General features: G+C 38.8%; 4 protein-coding genes across 4 annotated transcripts in view; 2 read left to right on the plus strand and 2 right to left on the minus strand.

Moving 5' to 3' along the window:
• The window catches only part of cdh16 (cadherin 16, KSP-cadherin), a 28,659-nt gene extending 23,035 nt beyond the window's left edge, over positions 1-5,624 (minus strand). Inside the window, exons 1-6 of the mRNA XM_015032087.1 lie at positions 5,515-5,624; positions 5,304-5,402; positions 3,535-3,669; positions 3,150-3,306; positions 2,428-2,586; positions 791-987 (exon numbers count right to left, since the gene is read on the minus strand). Of these exons, the coding sequence (XP_014887573.1) occupies positions 791-987; positions 2,428-2,586; positions 3,150-3,306; positions 3,535-3,669; positions 5,304-5,402; positions 5,515-5,559 (792 nt within the window). The 5' untranslated portion in view covers positions 5,560-5,624. The remainder of the gene's footprint in view (positions 1-790; positions 988-2,427; positions 2,587-3,149; positions 3,307-3,534; positions 3,670-5,303; positions 5,403-5,514) is intronic.
• A 1,120-nt stretch (positions 5,625-6,744) lies between these two features.
• On the minus strand, positions 6,745-9,047 carry rrad (Ras-related associated with diabetes). Its single transcript, XM_015032090.1, has 5 exons — positions 8,886-9,047; positions 8,297-8,687; positions 7,725-7,798; positions 7,405-7,609; positions 6,745-7,257 (listed from the first exon to the last, which is right to left on the minus strand). The coding sequence occupies exons 2-5, from the start codon at positions 8,667-8,669 to the stop codon at positions 6,980-6,982; spliced, it is 930 nt and encodes a 309-aa protein (XP_014887576.1). The 5' UTR covers positions 8,670-8,687; positions 8,886-9,047; the 3' UTR covers positions 6,745-6,979.
• A 1,389-nt stretch (positions 9,048-10,436) lies between these two features.
• Positions 10,437-13,738, plus strand: LOC106947234 (ATP synthase F(0) complex subunit C3, mitochondrial-like). The gene is made up of 6 exons (XM_015032091.1): positions 10,437-10,547; positions 10,814-10,906; positions 11,865-11,936; positions 12,686-12,885; positions 13,305-13,438; positions 13,511-13,738. Exons 2-5 carry the CDS (start codon positions 10,868-10,870, stop codon positions 13,417-13,419), a joined length of 426 nt encoding a protein of 141 aa, XP_014887577.1. The 5' UTR covers positions 10,437-10,547; positions 10,814-10,867; the 3' UTR covers positions 13,420-13,438; positions 13,511-13,738.
• Positions 13,739-13,833: 95 nt separating this feature from the next.
• Positions 13,834-19,086, plus strand: part of nsun3 (NOP2/Sun RNA methyltransferase 3) — a 10,164-nt gene continuing 4,911 nt past the window's right edge. Inside the window, exons 1-4 of the mRNA XM_015032088.1 lie at positions 13,834-14,835; positions 15,710-15,813; positions 15,898-16,412; positions 16,782-16,936. Coding sequence (XP_014887574.1) covers positions 14,704-14,835; positions 15,710-15,813; positions 15,898-16,412; positions 16,782-16,936 — 906 coding nt within the window. The 5' untranslated portion in view covers positions 13,834-14,703. The remainder of the gene's footprint in view (positions 14,836-15,709; positions 15,814-15,897; positions 16,413-16,781; positions 16,937-19,086) is intronic.

Below are 19,086 nucleotides of genomic sequence, written 5' to 3' on the forward strand. Positions count from 1 at the left end.
TTTTTTTGCCGTAGCTTCCTTAAGACGGTTCTCATAATGAAATTCAACTAAAACTTATTGTTAATGTGAGCAATTGCACCTCCAGGTAAAATAGAATAAAGAGTACATTGAGCAGGAACTACAACAGGAAAACATAAACAAATGAGTTGCACATTAGCTTTTGCAACACAATACTTCATATTAGAGAAGCAAAAATAACCCTAAGAGAAAAACATGCATACATTCTTTACTGTGATTTAAACAATAAGTGCTTTCATTTCCCAAAACACATTAAGTTGTTAAGTGTCTACACTGTGTTGTGCAGTAGGATTAAAATAACATGCAAGTGTTTGAGGGATTATAGACGTTAAAGCAACTCAGGCAGGAGGTGGTCGGAAAGGATTCATTGCATTCATTCAGTATGAATAATTTAGTGTTTGATCACTTAGGTTTTGAGAGGTACTAAAAAAAGAAATCAGCAAAGGGATACCTTTTCACTCCATCCTGACTATTGATCATGTTCATTTGATTATAATACAACACTGCAATAGATAACATGCTTTTAGGATTGGGTAGCAGAATAAAACAAGTATTTTATTTATTTTTTTTTCCATTTTCTTTGATTTGCTTCTTATTGCAGTCAGATGCTCCACTCCACCCTGCGCTTATGTGTTTTTATGTTTCAACATAAACACAATCACGTTTGTCGTAAAGCACTTTGGAATACTTTGTGTAAAAAAAAATGCTGCTACAATAAACTTGCCTTACTTCGCTTTGGTACGCTGCTGCTGATCGGGTTTTTCTATCTCACCTGAGATATGGGAATGGGGTAAGGACCGGGAAGATTCTCCTGCAGTCGCACTGGGTCTGGCGATGCCCAAGTGTTTCCAGTAACCTCAACAGTAACAATGCCAGAGGTGAAGAAAGCATTAGTCCTGCCAGCCATGTCTTTCACCATCACTGACAGCTTATAACGACCACACATCTCTGGGTCCAGAGTAGAGGCTCCTGCAAAAGGAGGGGCATGTGGAGGGTCACAGTATGGTGGAAATGAGAACAAAGATTATATTTTATTTAAGGAACCGTTTTCTGTTTATTTTCAGCACTGACATTATTACCAAAGGCAGCTGAACAGCACACTGTGTCACTTTTTTTATATATATATCTCTGAGCATTAATAAAACCCCAGAGTGATACAAATAAATCTATTGGAAAAATGACCTAGATAATAAATGAACACACGTGCAAGCACAAAGCAATTCAATGAAAAGCCCCTGAACTGACCACATACTCACTCGGACAAACAAGACATCACACATTTAATATGTCTTTCCTCATAAAAAAAAAAGCACCTGGATGCTGTTTTTATCAAATGCATAAATGGAGGAGAGAAAAAGCTTTAAAATCTCATTGCAGAGGCAATCATAACCAGTTTCAGCTAGTCTGAAAATGACGTAGAAAAAAAATCAAGGAGGCAATTTTAGTGCCTCCTTGCCACTTGGAAATCAGGCACCTGTGTGGGCAGAAAAGGACCGGCAAGTGTGAACGTCTCCCAGCTCCTGTCAAACCGTTACAAGGGGAAACACCACAGCAACAGAAATAGAAATGAGCATACAGGAAATGACTGTGAATCCATACAAATATGTGTCTGCTTGCATCAAAAAGTAACTTTAAATTTTAAAGAATTATGTTATTTCACTTGTTTGAAGCTTATTTCAAAACTTAATGTCACATAATTATGTTTATTTTTTTTTCCAGACTCGGTTTTATTTATACAGAAGAGCCCAATACACGTGGAGATATTTCATTGTTAGGAAAAAAAAAGGAATCTGTCATGGAGAAAGCCCACTTTTGAGGCTAAGTTAGAAAAGTAGCTGTTTCAGCAAACTCCTTAGAGTCGCTGAGTTCATACTAACTTCCTTATTAAAATGGAGCCATAATATAGCAATGTAAGAAAATAGATTAATACAAGTATGTTTTCATAGTAATTTGAGTAATGATGTAATGAGAAGATTCAACACAACAGTGTTAAAAAAAACATGCACTGTGTTGAACGTGAGGTCAATCAAGAAGAAAATGAGGAGTAAAAAAATTATCTCCTTCATGTTATCCATTTGATGAAATCTTGCAAGAGAGAATAAACAAATGGCAATCTGCAGCTGAATAGTAGCTGCTGCAAAGATCTGAAGAGATATTTAAAGTGTTTCACAAAATTTGTTTGTCTGAATTTGTTTCCCTAAGTTTTGGATCGGTAGAAAGTGAGGAAATGTTTTGCATTATAATTGTTTTTGCGACTAATGATTTCTTTACTTCCTGACATTCTAATCTTTGGGATACTATTGTTATTATTAGTTTTATTGTTATTATTATTATTATTAGTAGTAGTAAATTAGACTTCTTCTTTGCCAATTACAGGTGATGGTATGTTATGTAACTACATCAACTGACCTTCCTCGGTGAGGGAAACCTCTCCAGTTATGGAGTCAATGAAGAACATTTGACTGGAGGGAATCCTGGGAGTTTGCTCCATCATGCTGAACCGCAGCTCAGCGTGAGCAGTGTTACGGTCATCGCGATCGACCGCTTCCACTCGCATGAATGGGATGCCTAATAGACAAAGAGAATGCAGAGACAACAGAGGAAGTTGAAGAACAACTAAAACAACCAATGGGTATATTTGTATATTTTGTATGACAGGTATAGGTGATTATTATTGGATACAAATATTACTTGTTTAAAAACGACACAGTTTAGCATATACATATATACAAAGGGGATTACATTTATTTATCTCTTTACAGGGTTATAGAATGAATTTACTTTCTAATAGCTGATATTAATGTGACTGCAGTGCCAGCTCCTGTATGCCAATGTGCTAAAAGATCTTTGATGCAATCAAACCTTAGTGCTGTGTAACCTTGAGGCTAATGGTTACAAGTATTCATTGAGTAACATTAAATTTACAGAAAAAAAAAATATTGTTTTACATTTATATGATGCATATACTTTACTATGATTTAGCTGTTGTTGTGTACTTTAGCTGCCTCCCTGAAGAAATACATCCAAATAAATATAAGTGCCATTAGTGTGTGAATATACACATTCACACACTAATGGCAGCAAGCTAGTACATTGTAGCCACAGGTGCCCTGGGGCAGACTGACAGATACCTTTGAGAAGCCCGAGCTGAACGCTGCCTCTCATGCTCTCTTCAATGAAGGTGGGCACATTGTCGTTCTTGTCAATGACAAACACTTCCACAGTGAACGTCTGCCGATGAGCTGATGATCTGATGTTCTGAATGACGCCTGATGGTTTGAAGGACACCTGCAGGGTAGAAACCCTCACCCTGAACTCAGCGTGCTTTGTTTCAGCATGACTCACAGTTGCTCACAATCGAAGCAGAGATTTTAAACCCTTCTGCAACACTAGACACAAGATGGATGCAATTTAACATAGATGTGTCAAGCTGCTGAATCTGATATCTCTTGAATCTTAAGAGATCTAAAATTTGGAGTCTACGGAAAACAGAAACGTGACAATATAGTGTAGAACCTGCAGCGAGTAAGATGGTTGTTTCTCTCTGTCCAGTGGTTTTATTGCATACAGAAACTGGGCATCTACTCCAAATATGCCCTCGTCGTCTCCAGTTAACACCAGGTCAGAATAATTACTTGGCAGGTTGTGAAGCTGCAATGAAAAAGAGAGAGAAGAGAAACATGAGTTTATGCCGCTGTTAAGAGGGATAAAAACAAGCAAAACTGGCCAAAGGCTGACATATTTTATTTTACAGTGAGGAAATACAAAGCTTTTGAAATGTACACATAAGCCCAAAGCCTAAAGTTAATGTTACCCTTGTTAAATGCAATGTGTGTTATATTCATGTATCTGGTAGATAATCTGTGGCCATAGTTAAAGATTAGGGTGGCTGCAAGGAGGCTTTCCAACCTCAAAACCTTGGAGCTCATCACCACAATTAAATAGTCAAAATATCTGTGGAAACATGCAAAAAGCTAGCAGGCATTTATAAAATGGATGTAATTGCTATAATGCCATTAAAGATTTTTCCATAGGTTTTTGAGCAGGTATGAAATATTTTACTTTCTCTTTATGAATTACATTTTCATTAAGACAGAAAATCAAGTAATCATTTTACATTCTCATATTATGTACATTACTTTGCGCTGGACTATCACAAAAAAATCCCAACAACATACAGACATGTTTGTGCTCTTAACGTAAGGAAACATAAACTTGTTCTGGGGATGTGAGGTATTTTTCAAGAGCCTGTAGACATGTGTGCGGTGATTCCAAATATCAAAAGCATGCGTGTCGGTCCCAGTTAATCCTGAGATGGGCTGGTGGTGACCTGCGCAGGATCTGCTCTGCCTCTTTTGTTGGATACGTTCCAGCCTCGTGCAACCCTGACCATGACAAAACAAGTATGGAAAACAGATGGAAGGCCAAAGCGAAAATAAATCAGCCCCGAAAGTATTTATTCACAGCACCCTTTATGATTTGTAAAGGACATCAGCCGTGGTCTCGAGTAAGGTTTGCAAAATGAATCATGGAAGACGTCTAAATAGGCGAACAGACGAGTGGGCCACTCTGTGACGAATGGAGCTGAATGAAAGGGTTTTTTACCTTGAGCAAATCTGAAGCAATTATTTTATCCAATCCATTTATAACACAAAGGATGGTTATTATTCCCCCAAGAAAAGCGCTGAGCATGTCATGTTAATGAAAGTCTTGCAAAAAAAAAAAAAAAAAGAAAGGAGTGGATATTTTATTACGTAGGGCAAAATGGCACCGCTGTAAAGCCAATCGATGAGCCATGCATGCACTCGTGAAGCTGAGCAATCCAGAAGATGTCTGAGTGACACGTATGAATAAAACACTCCACCTGCCACCCAGCTGGACTAAAAGCAGAGGCTGGGTCGGGTGCCAGAAAAGCACTGTGAACATGCCAATTATGGAAGAGCGATGACGCCAGCATGTTCGTGCATCTTCAACCTTGAGTGCAGAAAAAAAAGGATAGAAATAAAAGGGACGCGGATGCTATTTTGACTCACTATCCACCTTCATTTTCTTTCATTGGAGAAATAGTGGTCTTTCATTATGCAATGATGAAATTGTAAACAAGAAAAGAAAAGAAATTAGTATTTTTTCTTATCTTGCAACCCAGATTTCATTGGTACAGCGCGTTTTTTTTAAGAATGGGGAATTTTTAGGGGCTTAATTTTCGATTTCAGTTTTTTGCTATCTGATGCTTTCATTTGTATTTATTAAAAAAGTGAACTTCAAGAAAATTATGGGGGCCTTACCTTAGCTAGATACCACGGGAAAATGCCATCGTAGTTTTCAGGAACACCAATTTTGACATTTGCCCCTGAGCACGGTGCAAATGTGTGAAGCCCTGAAAGCTATGAAATAGGATAATAAGTGTATTACTAATATTTTTTTTCCCCACATATTTAGTTTCTGTGTACAAACAACCAACAAAAGCATGTAAAAAACAGAAAAAAATAAACTTACTAAAAGGACTGCGAGGAGCATTGGTGGGACTTTCCCGTCCGCCATCTGTTCCTGTGAATGTGACACATTTACTACCAAAACTTGACACCAACACTGTCTTTGTTACTGGTTTTTCATTGTGGCATTTTTCTAAACCTTATACCCAAAAATACAGCTCAGTTTACAAGGGGGAAGGTCAACAAAGACAAAAACAGTACCATTGGTACATGCCAAAGCTAAACTGAATTCAAAGAATAACTCAGCAATGGCTTAATGTTTGACAAACATCTAATGGATATAATGGTCCTCAACCATCTAAAAGGATATCCTAGTCAAAGTCTCCAACTCCAGAGCGGAACAGTGAATTTAGAAAAAAGAAAAACCTGAATATCAAAAACAGATGATACTAAATCAGAATGAACATTTATGTTACAAACGTACACACAAAGCAAATAATGATAATCTTACCTTCTCCTGGTGATGCTTGCGATACCTACTTCTAAGAGCTGTGAGAGAACTTTGAATTGGGTGGAAAATTTGTACACTTGTGCTCTTTTTGGTAGATTAATGTTTAACACGGCGAGGGGGAAAAAAACTGACTTAACTACATTATTTCCTTCCTTTAGAGCCAATAGCCGGAGAAATTCCGTTCCACTGATTGCATCAATAAATATTCATGAGCAGATAACTCACCCAAAACAACTAATTCTTCTTAGTTGCATTTTGCGTTTTACGTTGTCATGGTAATAATGAGAGGACGTGAAAAAGGCTTTTTTTTTTTTTCAATTTTATTGAAAAAGAAAATCAATGTAAACAAAAAAAAGTCAAACAATGTCAAGGCTCACATTACTAACTTATTGCTTTACTCATACATTCACAACCTGAATTCAATGTCATGGAACAATACAGAATAAAAGAGGTTTTACCTAAACTTAGAGTAGTCTTCAGTAACTTGACCGAGGCACGAACCTGCGCACCATCATTCAAGTATATATTAGAACCCCAGATGACATTGATAATGATGAGATGTTTGTTGCATTCAGCACTATGCCTACTTATGGTATATACACATCAATCCCCTTCAACAATGGATCACAACAACAACCCAAACAGCAAGACCATCTTTGCACCTGATTAGAAATAAGGTATCAAATCTTTTAGACAAAAGAATCCTTATATGATGGCAACATTTTTAAGGCAGACTGTAAAGTAAAATGTTTGCAAAGCTTTAGAAGATGTGACCATTATTGTGATATCATTTTACAATACCGGTCTTTTGTTTTTTGTTTTTTTGTTTTTTTTGCAAATCACATCCTGTCTTAGCTTTTGGTTTGTGCATGAAAAAACAAAAATATATTCTGTACAGCTCTATTAGTCCTTTAGGATCAGTGTTAAAACACACACAGGATCAGGTCTTCAGAGGCCAAAGGAAAAAGGAAAAAAAAAAAAAAAGAACATAAATTAGTCTCTCTATCCTATGTGTTACTCAGAGAACCGTAAGGTCATGACATGACTTGGACTTCTGCCTGAAGGCCATCTTTTTGTTTTTGCGTGCGACCATGCGACCCAGAAAGCGTTTGGCCTTCTTGCTGATGCTCTCTCTGCGCCTGCAGTTGGCCATGCGCCTCGCGTTTTCCTCTTTGCTGTCTTTCCTCAGACGGATCTGTCTGACGATGCCCTCGAACAAGGCATGCACGTTGTGGTGAAGCGATGCAGACGTCTCGATGAACTTGCAGTCAAACACCACGGCACAGGCGCTTCCCTCTGTAGCCCGACGAAGGAGAGGAAAACAAAACAAACAGAAAAAAAGATTTAGAGGTGCAATATTCAAGACCACAAATTATTTCCTTGGCTCTCATGTTGGTTTTCTATTCCTTATGTTGATCTCACTGATTAAATACACTAACTCACCATCAACTGACACCTCTCTGGACCGCACCAAGTCACTTTTGTTGCCAACAAGGATGATGGGAATGTTCTCCGACTGCCTGGCTCGACGCAGCTGGATGCGGAGCTCTGATGCCTTCTCGAAGCTCGATTTGTCCGTCACTGAGTACACGATGATGTATGCGTCTCCCATCCTCATGCACTGCTCCTTTAGCCACTGGCTATTATCCTTCAGAAGAGAAACCAGAAACCAATGTTAGTCTTGGCCAGTTTACAAATAAGATATCCGTCAATGGTGGGGGGTGGGATGGAGAGACACTGCATTAATAATATATAATGCTCACCTGCTCCCAGATGTCATAGAGCAAAATGGAAGCCTCCTCTTCGTCCACAAAAATAGATCTGTCATAAGTATTTCCTGAGGGGAGAAGGGATAAATATTGTGATACATTCTGGCAGCAGAGCAATCTTATCTGTTATCTATGTGACTTATTTTTCGTCAGAAATTGTTTTAGTTCTCTCAATATTTCAGGAAAATGTTGGTCATGCCTGCAAATATTGTCTTCTATATTTTCCCCTTAAGCTATAATGTTAGGTGTGCGATTCTACTCAAAGATGGAAATATATACTTCATGTGTTTTCAGTGAAGCTCAATGGCAGCACAAAATATAGAATTAGACTAGACGTTAGAGACGTCTGAAATAAAGACGTTTCTGTGTTGTTAATTTGAAATGAATGGTGCCTTACACTTACTTGATCATTTTATTTAACAGCTATTTCCCCATTCTCACAAATTTAAGTGCATTGAAAGAACCACACAATTGTCTCACACTAACGTATCAATGAAAGTCTTCGGTGAGTGTGTGTAGTGTATATAAATGTAGGCTGATGACTCATTCTTGGCATCACCATGTACCTGCTTCATCGCAGTCGTGACCGGCGTCCTCAAGCCCTCCAAAGACGCGCGCCAGGCTGGACTTGCCGACCCCGTGCTCCCCGAGGAGGACCACCTTGTAGACCTGGGAGTCTGTCTCGCTCCCGGTGGAGATCACCGAGTCAGAAGAGTCCGAGGCGCAGCTGCCTCGGTGCTCGTCGGTCGGGGAGTAGGACGTGCAGCGCAGTAGGTTGGAAAGCTCGTCGGTTTGCCCCGTCTGCGGCGTCGTGGCGCGCAGATCCCGGTCGTCCACGGGCATGCTTCTCCTGTGCAGGTTGGGAAGGTTCATTGGGAACGGAACGCTTCCTCTCCTCTTATCCATGTTACGGAATTTGTCACCCTTGTTCAGAGTCATTGTGTGCGTACAGAGGGTCTGTGGGGTAGAAGCGCCATGCGTAAATATGCGAATTGTGAATCACGTTTACAGTAACAAAGTTTAAACACGATGGATAGAAAAGAGATTTTAACGCTCAGGCAATAAAATATGTCATGCGATGAGATAAAATGGCTGATTTGTACATGGCAATTCATTAAAGTTTCACATTTTCTTTTGCTTTAAAAACACACTTACCCTTGGCTGATAAATAAATCCAACAATAGCAATCCTGTAATCCTCGCTTTAGAAATTCGCTGCAGTCAAAAACGCGCTTTTGCTTTAGTCTGTCCAGAGCTGCTGCTCGGGCTTCTTTATATCAAGCGGGAGTGACGTCGGCAAGGATTCGCCCAGAAGAGTCACGTCTCCATTTATTATGGTGGTGCGTAACGGTAACATCACGCGGAGGAGGGGGTGTATGACTGGAAAGGCTGAGGAATCTCCCTTCCGCAGCACCAAATGGAGCTCACAGATGAGGGGGCGGCCAGAGATGCATTTTTTAAGAGGGGATGCCCACTTAAAGCGGGAGGCATGCACGTTTTGCATAAAAGCTATAAAAGAAATGTGAAATTTGCTGGAACGTGTTTAGTTTTCTGCGATGTGCAAGCTGAACACCACATCTAAAAGCAAATTGTGGGCGAAGTTAATATTTTTAATGAAAGTGCATGAAATTTCAATCTTCATTGTGAAATCAAGATGAACCTTACTCGCGAGCGTAATATTTCGGGTATATGTGCTTGTTATGACTCAAATGTTAGGTTTAACAAAGTATCATGATCAGTGTTTTGTTTCTTTAATAGTATTGCAGTTAAAATGGCCAAATAAACGTGCGCACTGGAGGAAAAAATAAATAAATCAATTTCTCATGAGGTAGCTATATATAAACATGCCACAGATTTTACCCACATAGAAATTCTCCACACGTAGCAGCTAATTCTCATTCATCCCCAGGCACCACCTGTTTCAAAAATGACAGAAACGCTGCAGTAGCATAACCTGCAGCTGCAGTCTCTGTTACTTGTCTAGCCTGACCTTGCAAGAGCAAAACTGATCCATGCCAGGAATCAAAATATGTCAATTTAGGCTGCAAATTCTAATGATCAAAAAGGAATCTAATACATTTCTCTCTGGTGATCTCTTACCATCGCGCCAGTTTGGAAAATTCACCTATATTGTGTTGCTGCCATCTTGTGGCAGACTATGTTGAAACGCACAGTAGTCTTTTATGCAGAGACAGAAAGATAAAAGAAATGTCACATGAAGGCCACATTTGGCTTTTCAAACATATGTTCAAGCTATTCAGTACAACAATGTAGGTATGTGTTGTGTTCAGAGTTTGCATTAGTGATTTTTATGTCTTTAGTCTCGTCTGAACATCCGACAAAATACTTTTTGGATTCCAGGACATGTTCGCAACCTTTTTCTCCCCCTTTTTATATTGTTTAAGTGCACTGAGTAAAATATTGAAAGATACAATAACTGGATGAGAAATTACAGAAAAAACTAAACTCATAGACAGTTTTCTGCACAGCAGCACAAGCTTGCTCTATTATCCTCCAAGCTTTTATGCCAAGTTATAAACGACTGTAACAGAAAACGCCCTTGTGTAATTCAATACATTAATTATTTACATTGCTTGCTTTAATTATTATTAGATATGTCTGTTATTTTATGTTAATCTTTCTCTACAAAGTGCCTCTTGATATCTCGGAGAACATAAATAGGTCATGTAATTTAGTAGCCTACCTGTTGGAGGCAGCAGTGAGCTCTTCATGCCGTTTGTCTACCGAAAACCCATAAGACAAGTCGAAACTTGCGCATGCGCCTACCTCTGGTTTGTTCGACCTCTACAACAGACCGGTGAGTGCTAACCCTCCTCCTGAGAAATTGAGATTCAATTACTTTTATAAGCTTTTTGTTCGACATTTTCCGGCTGTATTATCTGCTGCAGTGCTTCTTCTTGTTGATTAGTAACCATCTTCTTCCTGTAACACTGTTCGGTCTTTGCATCCGAGCTTGACCTTTTTTGCGTGTCGGCTCAAGCCGAATGATTAGTCTAATCATTCACCAAACGAAGCTGACTCATTGATATAAGCTTTAAATAGTTTCATTTATTTTATTTGCAGACATTAAATATCCACTGGCTGCTCAGCCTCATCTGAACCAAACGATACATCGTGATGTATGCCTGTGCTAAGTTCGTCTCCACGCCCTCTCTGGTGAGTACACTTGAATGAATGGCGTCTAATCAAAGTTGCAAACGCTAAACAGCGCCTTTTCAGAGCGGGACAGAAAGCAGGTGTGTTGTTTGCTGTCTGTAAGGACAGAACGGTCACTAGCTACTATGCAGCTAACGCTGCTAACACCCTGCCACCGAGCTGGCTTTGACCCTCTGCTAAAGTCAGCTGAGCTCACACCTGCAAGGACGAAGCAGTTTCACTCAGGCCAAATCACCACCCGTCTATTTAGCCACACGGACAATCGCTGTTTATAAGTTTAGACTGATATAAACATACTGTACATGCAACCAAAGCAAATGTATGACGTAAAGAAAAGGCCCAATTCGAGTTACAAGTTTTGTTGTTGGAACAGTTGGTCCAAAGTAACTTTTGGTCAATGTTGCTATTCGTGGGTTAAATTAATTTACGAATTAATATATTTGGATGTGTATATTTAAATTGGACGGTAAAACGAGGGTGTTACTACCAATTTAACGAATTAAGGCCAGATGAAAATGGAAAACTCTGGTTAAATAATTTTTTTTTTTTTTTTAGTTTAATAATTTTACACACGTCCTCTAGCAACCAAGCAGTTAATTTGGAGACCCAGTGCTACGTTGGGATTTTCATTTGAAATGAGCGACAACAAAAATTGGGGAAAACAAAACAAAGCTAAAAAAATAAAAACACAACACCTGACAAAGCTTTTTAGTGAAAAAATGTCTTTTTTTTGTCATTCTCAGCCTTCACAGTTTTGATTTTTTGGTTGAAGATCACGCATTAAGACAAATGGAGAAATGATAATAAAAAGTAAACCAATCATCTTAACAGAATAAAAAGACAAGAAACTGTTAACATTTATTGCTAGTCTGTCTTGAAATAAAGATGTCATTCATCTAACCTTGCATATTGGTCTTCTATTACTTTTTAAGTTTTTTATCAATCTCTTCCTTCACAGGTCCGTGCTGGATCCCGGGCGCTTTACAGACCCCTCTCAGCGGCAGTCGTGTCTGACAGCAGGAAAGCAGAGGTGAGGACAGTCTTGATGCACAGGCTATTTGGGCAGTGAGAACGCATCATAGCAAATTTACTGTGGTTTCACGTGCAAGAAGAGTAAATGGAGTACTGTACAAGAATTGGTGGGGAATGATTCATTACTCAGGCAGAGATTTGAATGAAACAACTGGACACTTAACATTTAAATACATGGTGGTAGATGCATTTTTCCTTTGGGAATTATGTAAAACATATTAAGTTTGCTTTTAGCTTTCTATAGCTAAAATAAATACTTAAGCTGAAACAAATGCCACCTCTGCATTAGCATGTAAGATTACCTGAACCTTGCTAAAGTTTAAAAATCCTTTGTGCGTCTCTGGTTTGAGTTTGATAGCAGAGGCAGACAAAATGCCTCCATTTCATTTTGCTAAGGCTAATGCAACCTGAAGAATAAGGTCTGATGTCATTTGTGGCTTATTTTCAGTCTGATTAATCTTATTTAAATAAATCAAGACTAACATAAGACAACTTATAAGACAACTTGCAGATTTTTATTTTAATACATTCCATTCAGGATATTAGGAGTTGGCTTTAATCCTCATCCAGATCAAAACCTTAGATGAGATGCTAAACACTTGTTTCCATTTTTAGTATATTTAGAACTACAAAAACAAAACGGGTGCATTGAAATGACATTTTACCTTTTCTAAATTGCCTAAAAAGACTAAGTGGAGTTTTGTGTAAATATAGGTTTTTGTTTTATGTTTTCTAAAACACTGGCAGACTGCCTCACTCCTGGCACCACCAAGTCCTGCAGCCTCCCAGCAGCAGGTGGCAGTGCGGGGATTCCAGACCAGTGCTGTGAGTCGTGATATTGACACAGCTGCAAAGTTCATCGGAGCAGGAGCTGCCACTGTTGGTGTGGCTGGATCTGGAGCTGGTATTGGAACTGTGTTCGGCAGTCTTATTATTGGATATGCTAGGTATGTCTTAAGGATGTTTTTAATGCTTACTACATGTTGTGCTTCATAAAATTCTATCTAGGCCTGTTTTGACCTTAGCAAATATTTTCCTGGCCAAGAATCTATTGAGACATATTTTGTGGTTCAAAGTTTTTCAGCTTTCCTCTGTTGCGAGTTTAGAATTGTACATTTTCTATAAAAGCTAAATAAATGTTCATACTCTGGATAGAAGCTTCAGTACTTGGTATCCATTTTTGGGTAGGATCACAAATCCTTGTGACTACAGTCTTGCAGATCAGGAATTGCGAAAATATTTCTTTGTCATTTAGTAGCTCTTTTTTGGTCAAGAAAAATGGGCATAAGAAATATTCTATTTTCTAAACTATTAAGGTGTAGTTTAATTACATTTGACTCCTGTTTTTCCCCCATTTTCTCAACAGGAACCCGTCTCTGAAGCAGCAGCTGTTCTCTTATGCCATCCTGGGCTTTGCTCTGTCTGAAGCTATGGGTCTCTTCTGTCTGATGGTTGCATTCCTCATCCTTTTCGCCATGTAAACACCTTGTGCGTGTTTACATGGCACCTTGTGCCATGTAAACACGGACCTTTACATGGTCCGTGTTTACATGGACCATGTAACACGGACCATGTAAAGGACACATCATAATGTTGACAAGAGTCAGCAGTTGGAATAAAAGGATGATTTCAGCTCATTTTGTCTAAATCTTATCAGTGTTTATTGGAAGATTGCTAACCTGATGTTGAGGTTCTCTGCTAAACTCAAATCATTGTCATGATGGGTCTAAACTGTGTATTTAATTGAAAGGTTTGGCAGCAAACATGCAGCCTGTAATGGAAGTAAAACACTTAATTCTTCATTTGTTTCTTGTGTTTTTCATAAACCTGGTGTAGGATACCAAAGATACTCCTCCGCTTCCTCTTACGGGTTTTCATGTGACTGAATCGGTCAGCATTATTGGCCAAGATTATGTGTACAACAAATTAAACTTCAGATTTCAAGTATCCACAGCACACAGACATACAAGGCGAAAGAATGAGAGCAATGTGCACAGGTTTTTCTAGCCATTTAGTATAGAAAAGAAAAACATGTCTTAAATCAATCAAGTTTATTTGTATAGCACATTTCAGCAACAAGGCAGTTCAAAGTGCCTTCTTTACATCATAAAAACACAAAAGTGAAAAGTTTAAGGCAGAAAATTATACTAATGTGCTTTCCATAGTGGTCATTAGTGACGAGGCTTCAACCATACTGAGTGGGGCAGCAACAGGCAACCATGAAAATGTCGGTGAGGAAAAAAAAAACATGACACTTATTTGCCTTAGTTTTGAAAAATGAAGATTTAACCTTAAGAGAAAAAAAAATCTCAGTGAAAATTGCCTTTTCGTCTTGTGCTGAAAGTAAACTACTTAAACGTATGTAGACACAAGACAACAGAATACTGCGCATATTTCATTTTCAACGAAATGTTGGTTCATGCAGATCCAGTTTTCAGATTCGCTCAATTTTTCTTGATTTTTAGCGACAGAATTTCACAAACGCACAATACGAACATCTATGATAAAACATTCCGAATTAATTCAAGAAATTATTTTACGATTAAATGCACGTAAACGATAGCTAATATAAAATACTGGATAACTTATGTCCGATTAATTCGAAATGGAACTGTGTTTTGTACAGCTATGGGGGACGAATTTAATGAACGTACCATTCAGGGGTCACCTATTTTTCCCCAAAAGATTTAAATGAAAGCGACCATTTAGTAAATTCATGGCATGTCGAGGTTTCAACAGTGCTTCCTGTTCGGTGCCTTTACATCATGAGGAGGAATATTTGTCTGGAACCCAGAACAGCAGGGACATTTCTGCGGTGGCTGTCTTCGTTTCCCTGTCGGCCTGGTCCGGATGGTTCTTTATGGCAAAACAAACAGCAACGATCTCTGAAAAACAAGGTAATCGGCATGAGCGGCTTTGACGAACTGTGTTAATTTTAATAGTTTTAAAAGTAAAAGTTTAAGGTGATATACTGTCTTTGTAACAGCGCATGTAACAAGTCAGTTTGTTAAATTATCAAGTCTTTCTAAGGGATATATTTGATCTGAAGTTTAAAATTGAAGTTAAAATTTGTACTTTTAGATGTTTTTGCTCCTTTTTTTCAAGCATTTCTGTACCTTTGTTGTGTCCGCTGTTTCCTAGAGTTTTTTAGTCTCCGTTTCCACCAGGAGGCGCTGGTGCATTACGATGTTTAAGCCTGGAAATAAGCAACATAATATTAACTTCAAACCTGAAGTACGTGTGTTTTCATTGTAAACTATTTATAAAAAATACACGATCAAGGCTAGATTGATTTGCACTGGTTCCGCAATGCAAAACAGTAACCATCTTTATTTCGGTTTAGTCCTTATAAAATGCATCTTTTAAAAGGGCATAATGTGAACAGAAAAGGCAAAGACGAGACATTGATTGAGAAGAACACGGATTAATACAAAAATTATAAAAACGTCATACTAACCTCAAAAGAATAAATGCATAATTCACAAAATGAGTTTAAGAAAATAGCTCATAGTCCGCTAAAAAGAAAATATCTGCAACCAGAGCAAAATAAGACAAATCCCACATGTATTTTGCTATCACACACAGGAGGACAGAGTGCGGAAAAAAATGATCTCCATCTCTTAGTGTGAAGAGAATCGTATCAAGGAGACATATTTAGGTGCCACCATGTTACCAGGCCAACTTCTGTGAAGACCTTTATCTAGATTGCCAACATTGTAGTGGATGTTCTCTTTTATTGTCTGTATGTTTTTTTTGTTGTTTGTTTTTTAGATAAGAAACACGGGTAAAAGCAGGAGACAGCCATCTCCAGCAGTCCTCAATCATTTTGACCAGCAGTACAGCGAAGAACTGGGAGACTTGTGGGCCTCTGCAAGGTGAATTTTATCTTGAATGATTTACCAACGTTCTCCCGATCAGTAGATAAAACCATCGTTCTCGTCTTCCCCTTTGTCTTGCAGAGCAGTGCTGCTGGACCCTCCGTCCTGGCAGTATGGGGTCATGTTAAACCGCTTCAGCTCCGTGACGGCTATCACACAGATTCTTCTGTCTCAGGGCTTTTCATCAATGCTCCCACAAACGGACGTCTCGGAGCTGCTTCATAACAGTGACTCTGCTGTGTCTAATTCTCCACGTCAGGAGGGAAAAGACACTCTCTCACCTCATTTCTCAAAACGCCCTCCTGAGGACGTTGGTCTCCTGCCCTACATTACCTCTCATGCATTCAGTCAGGCCCGTCAGTCTGAGCGTCCACCCAAATTTCCTCCTTCCTCATTACAGTGTTACATCCACCCACACCCCGTGCGATTTCCCTCCCCGACCCACCGGCCTGGCCAGCTGAAGCAGTACTACCTCCTGAATGCTGCCTCGCTTCTTCCTGTGCTGGCTTTGCAAGTGAGAGATGGTGATAAGGTCCTGGATTTGTGCTCTGCCCCCGGAGGCAAAGCTGTCGCCATAATGCAAAGTGCAACTCCAGGTAAACAAGCAGCTATGACAGGAGTTTCATTATATATCACGGACAAGGGTTAGCAGGAGTGCAGTCAAAAGAGATTAATATGTTGAAATAAAAAAAAAAAAAAACGATTCGTGCATTATTATCTGCACTGATTAATTATTACAATAAAAATGGATTGTTGCTGAAAATTTGTCATGTTTAGAGCTTATTTATTACCAATTAAATGCAAGAAAATCCTAATTCCTGTGTATTATTTGAGGTGTTTTACAACGAGAGCCTTCCACAAAAACCCTAATGCTGAAATGTGTTGCAGAGCTCCTGCAATGATCAACTCGTTTCCTATCCTATTAACTACGGGTAATCACTAATTCTGCCTGTTTTATGTTGCAGCTCTTCTCTGCTGTAATGAGCCAGATCCTCACAGACGGGACTGGCTGGCCAAAACCCTGGAGTCCTTTCTGCCTCCCTCCCTGCGCAGCAGAGTGATGGTGTCTGCGCAGGACGGCCGCGTCATCGGGCAAAGCGAAGCCGGTTTTTATGACAAGGTGAGCAAAGTACACCTGACGTATTCATGGCCACTGGTAATTGAATTTTCTCCCCGCATCCAACAAATTAGGGTGATACACTTTTTATCTTCCAATTCCATGGTAACGAATCAATGAGAGCAGCGAGCCTTTGAACAGAAGCTAATAAACCCCGCAGAAAAAGAAGAAAAGCATTTATTCAAAACAGAAATTGAGAGGAGGAAGACAATGGCTGCGAGGAAGTGGCTGAGAATGGAGCAGCATCATAAAAAAACCCCCCCAAAAAAAAACAAGGCAGAGCAGAGAATGAAAAGGCTTACTTTTAACCGTCTGAAAGGTAGATGTGACAGATTGTGCTGCTGTGTTATAACACAGATACAAGATTGTGGAGTGATTCGAAAGTCACCTTTAGAGGTGGTCATTAAGTTATTGTATGTTAATGTGTGTAAATCATATAAGAAAAGTAAGAATAAATGTATATGTACACACACAAATGTAAAATATCTAAGAACATGTCTTAAATTAAAAAAAAAAGCTATATAGAGAGTGATGTCAAACTTTGGATTAATCATGTGAACATGCATGCTTTGTAAAACATGCCTCATATGTAGGTAATAAAATCGATTAATGGGTTAATTTTCGATCATTTAGAAAAAGCACACATTTAAACCCTCAAACATAATTCATAAGTTCTACAAAAAGACTTTTAAGAGCTGCTGTACATGGTTGATCCACAGAAAGCAAAGGGAACCCTGCAGCTAAACAGGAGGAAGATATTAAAAAGCAAAAGTCGGAAAAACCGAAAGCTGGAACAGGGCCAAAACACACCGGATCTGTTTTGGTGTCAGATCCAATGGAAAAATCAGGCCGGATGACATACACAGCAATTAAAACACTGGGTTTAATGTCAACATTCTTTATTAAGTTGATGTTTACACTGGTGAGCATTTCCGGTACAAACTTACTCGCTCTTACGAGTCCGTTGGTGCGTTGACGGAGCGTTGCGTCAGAGCCAGATAAAAAAAATGTTATCAGAATGCAGAAAAAGTTGGATGCAAGTGGAGTTTGGACCTTAATACACTTCTACACAAAATGCAAACGTAATAACGGTAAATAACGCCAAAACAGAAAAACAAGACTGTAGCAGAAATATGGATAAGTTAATATTATTCTAAATGTTCACGTTAAAAGTCTAGATTAAGAAAAGAGGCACTTTGTTTCAGGTCAAATGGAATATGTAATGACAAACTGAATACTGCTGTCAGAAAAGAAAAGGGATGCAACCTGAAGATATATAAAAATCAATGGGAAAGTTGTTGTATTTTAAGCTATTTTTACCTATTTTATAAATTCAAATTAGGTTTATATAATACAGGGATTACCCAGGACTATACTGAAAGAAATCGATATTGTTACTGACTTATGCATGTTAGTGATTTTTCTCAAGAGAAAAAAGAAAACAAAGGTCAAACTTGAAGTAAATCTCCAATGTTCTCAAGTTTATTGATTTTTCTTTTTCAATCATTTTCTGTTTCTATATTTAGAGAGCTATTTTTTCCATACGTATACTTCTGTATTAGTTTTTTTTTTTTGACAAGTGATTCTTTGAAATGTAATTGTTTTTAAGTATGTTTCACTGAGAACAAATGTTTTAAAGAGTTTTGTGTTTTCTTTTGTTTTGTTACTAAACTAAAACAGAACAACGATTACCTGTGCAGAGTGGCTGCCTTCATAGTTTTTTTTTTTTTTTTTTTTTTGCCAACAGTGCTGCCATTTTCTCCCTGGCTGCTTCCTTTAGATTTCTCCCCAGCAGATTATCCACCCTGTCCTTAACATTCTCCTCTGTCGCAGCTGCCTTTCTTCTTTTTTCCCCCTCTTCCAAGCCAGCTCCATTTCCAACGTCCTTTGTCCACCAGATCCACCTTTCTTCTGCACATGTCCAAACTATTTCAGCTTTTCCTCTCTAATTTTGTCCTTTGTGATCCATAAGTTTCTTTTCTGATGCAACCTTCCAGACTTTTCCAAGCTAGGACTAGGAGTCCACTGACTTACCTCCTCCCTCTTTAGCCAACACTAAGCTCTACTTTATTAACAGTATGAAGTTGTTGGGGGGGGGGGGGGGAAAAAACAGGTTTTTTCGGCTGTGGATCTACTTTTGGGTTTGTAAAAGG

This window comes from Poecilia latipinna, unplaced genomic scaffold, assembly GCF_001443285.1.
Source record: "Poecilia latipinna isolate Pla-1442-1.1 unplaced genomic scaffold, P_latipinna-1.0 Scaffold230, whole genome shotgun sequence".
Classification (NCBI taxonomy): Eukaryota; Metazoa; Chordata; class Actinopteri; order Cyprinodontiformes; family Poeciliidae; genus Poecilia; species Poecilia latipinna.

Excerpts from the sequence above, each read along its gene's own strand:
- LOC106947234 (XM_015032091.1), top strand. The coding sequence starts at position 10,868 with ATGTATGCCTGTGCTAAGTTCGTCTCCACGCCCTCTCTG. Across the intron at positions 11,937-12,685 it reads CTGACAGCAGGAAAGCAGAG|ACTGCCTCACTCCTGGCACC; the intron begins GTGAGGACAGTC and ends AAACACTGGCAG. Across the intron at positions 12,886-13,304 it reads CTTATTATTGGATATGCTAG|GAACCCGTCTCTGAAGCAGC; the intron begins GTATGTCTTAAG and ends TTTTCTCAACAG.
- rrad (XM_015032090.1), bottom strand. The coding sequence starts at position 8,669 with ATGACTCTGAACAAGGGTGACAAATTCCGTAACATGGATAAGAGGAGA. Across the intron at positions 7,610-7,724 it reads TCTATGACATCTGGGAGCAG|GATAATAGCCAGTGGCTAAA; the intron begins GTGAGCATTATA and ends TCTCTTCTGAAG. Across the intron at positions 7,258-7,404 it reads CAGAGAGGTGTCAGTTGATG|AGGGAAGCGCCTGTGCCGTG; the intron begins GTGAGTTAGTGT and ends GTCGGGCTACAG.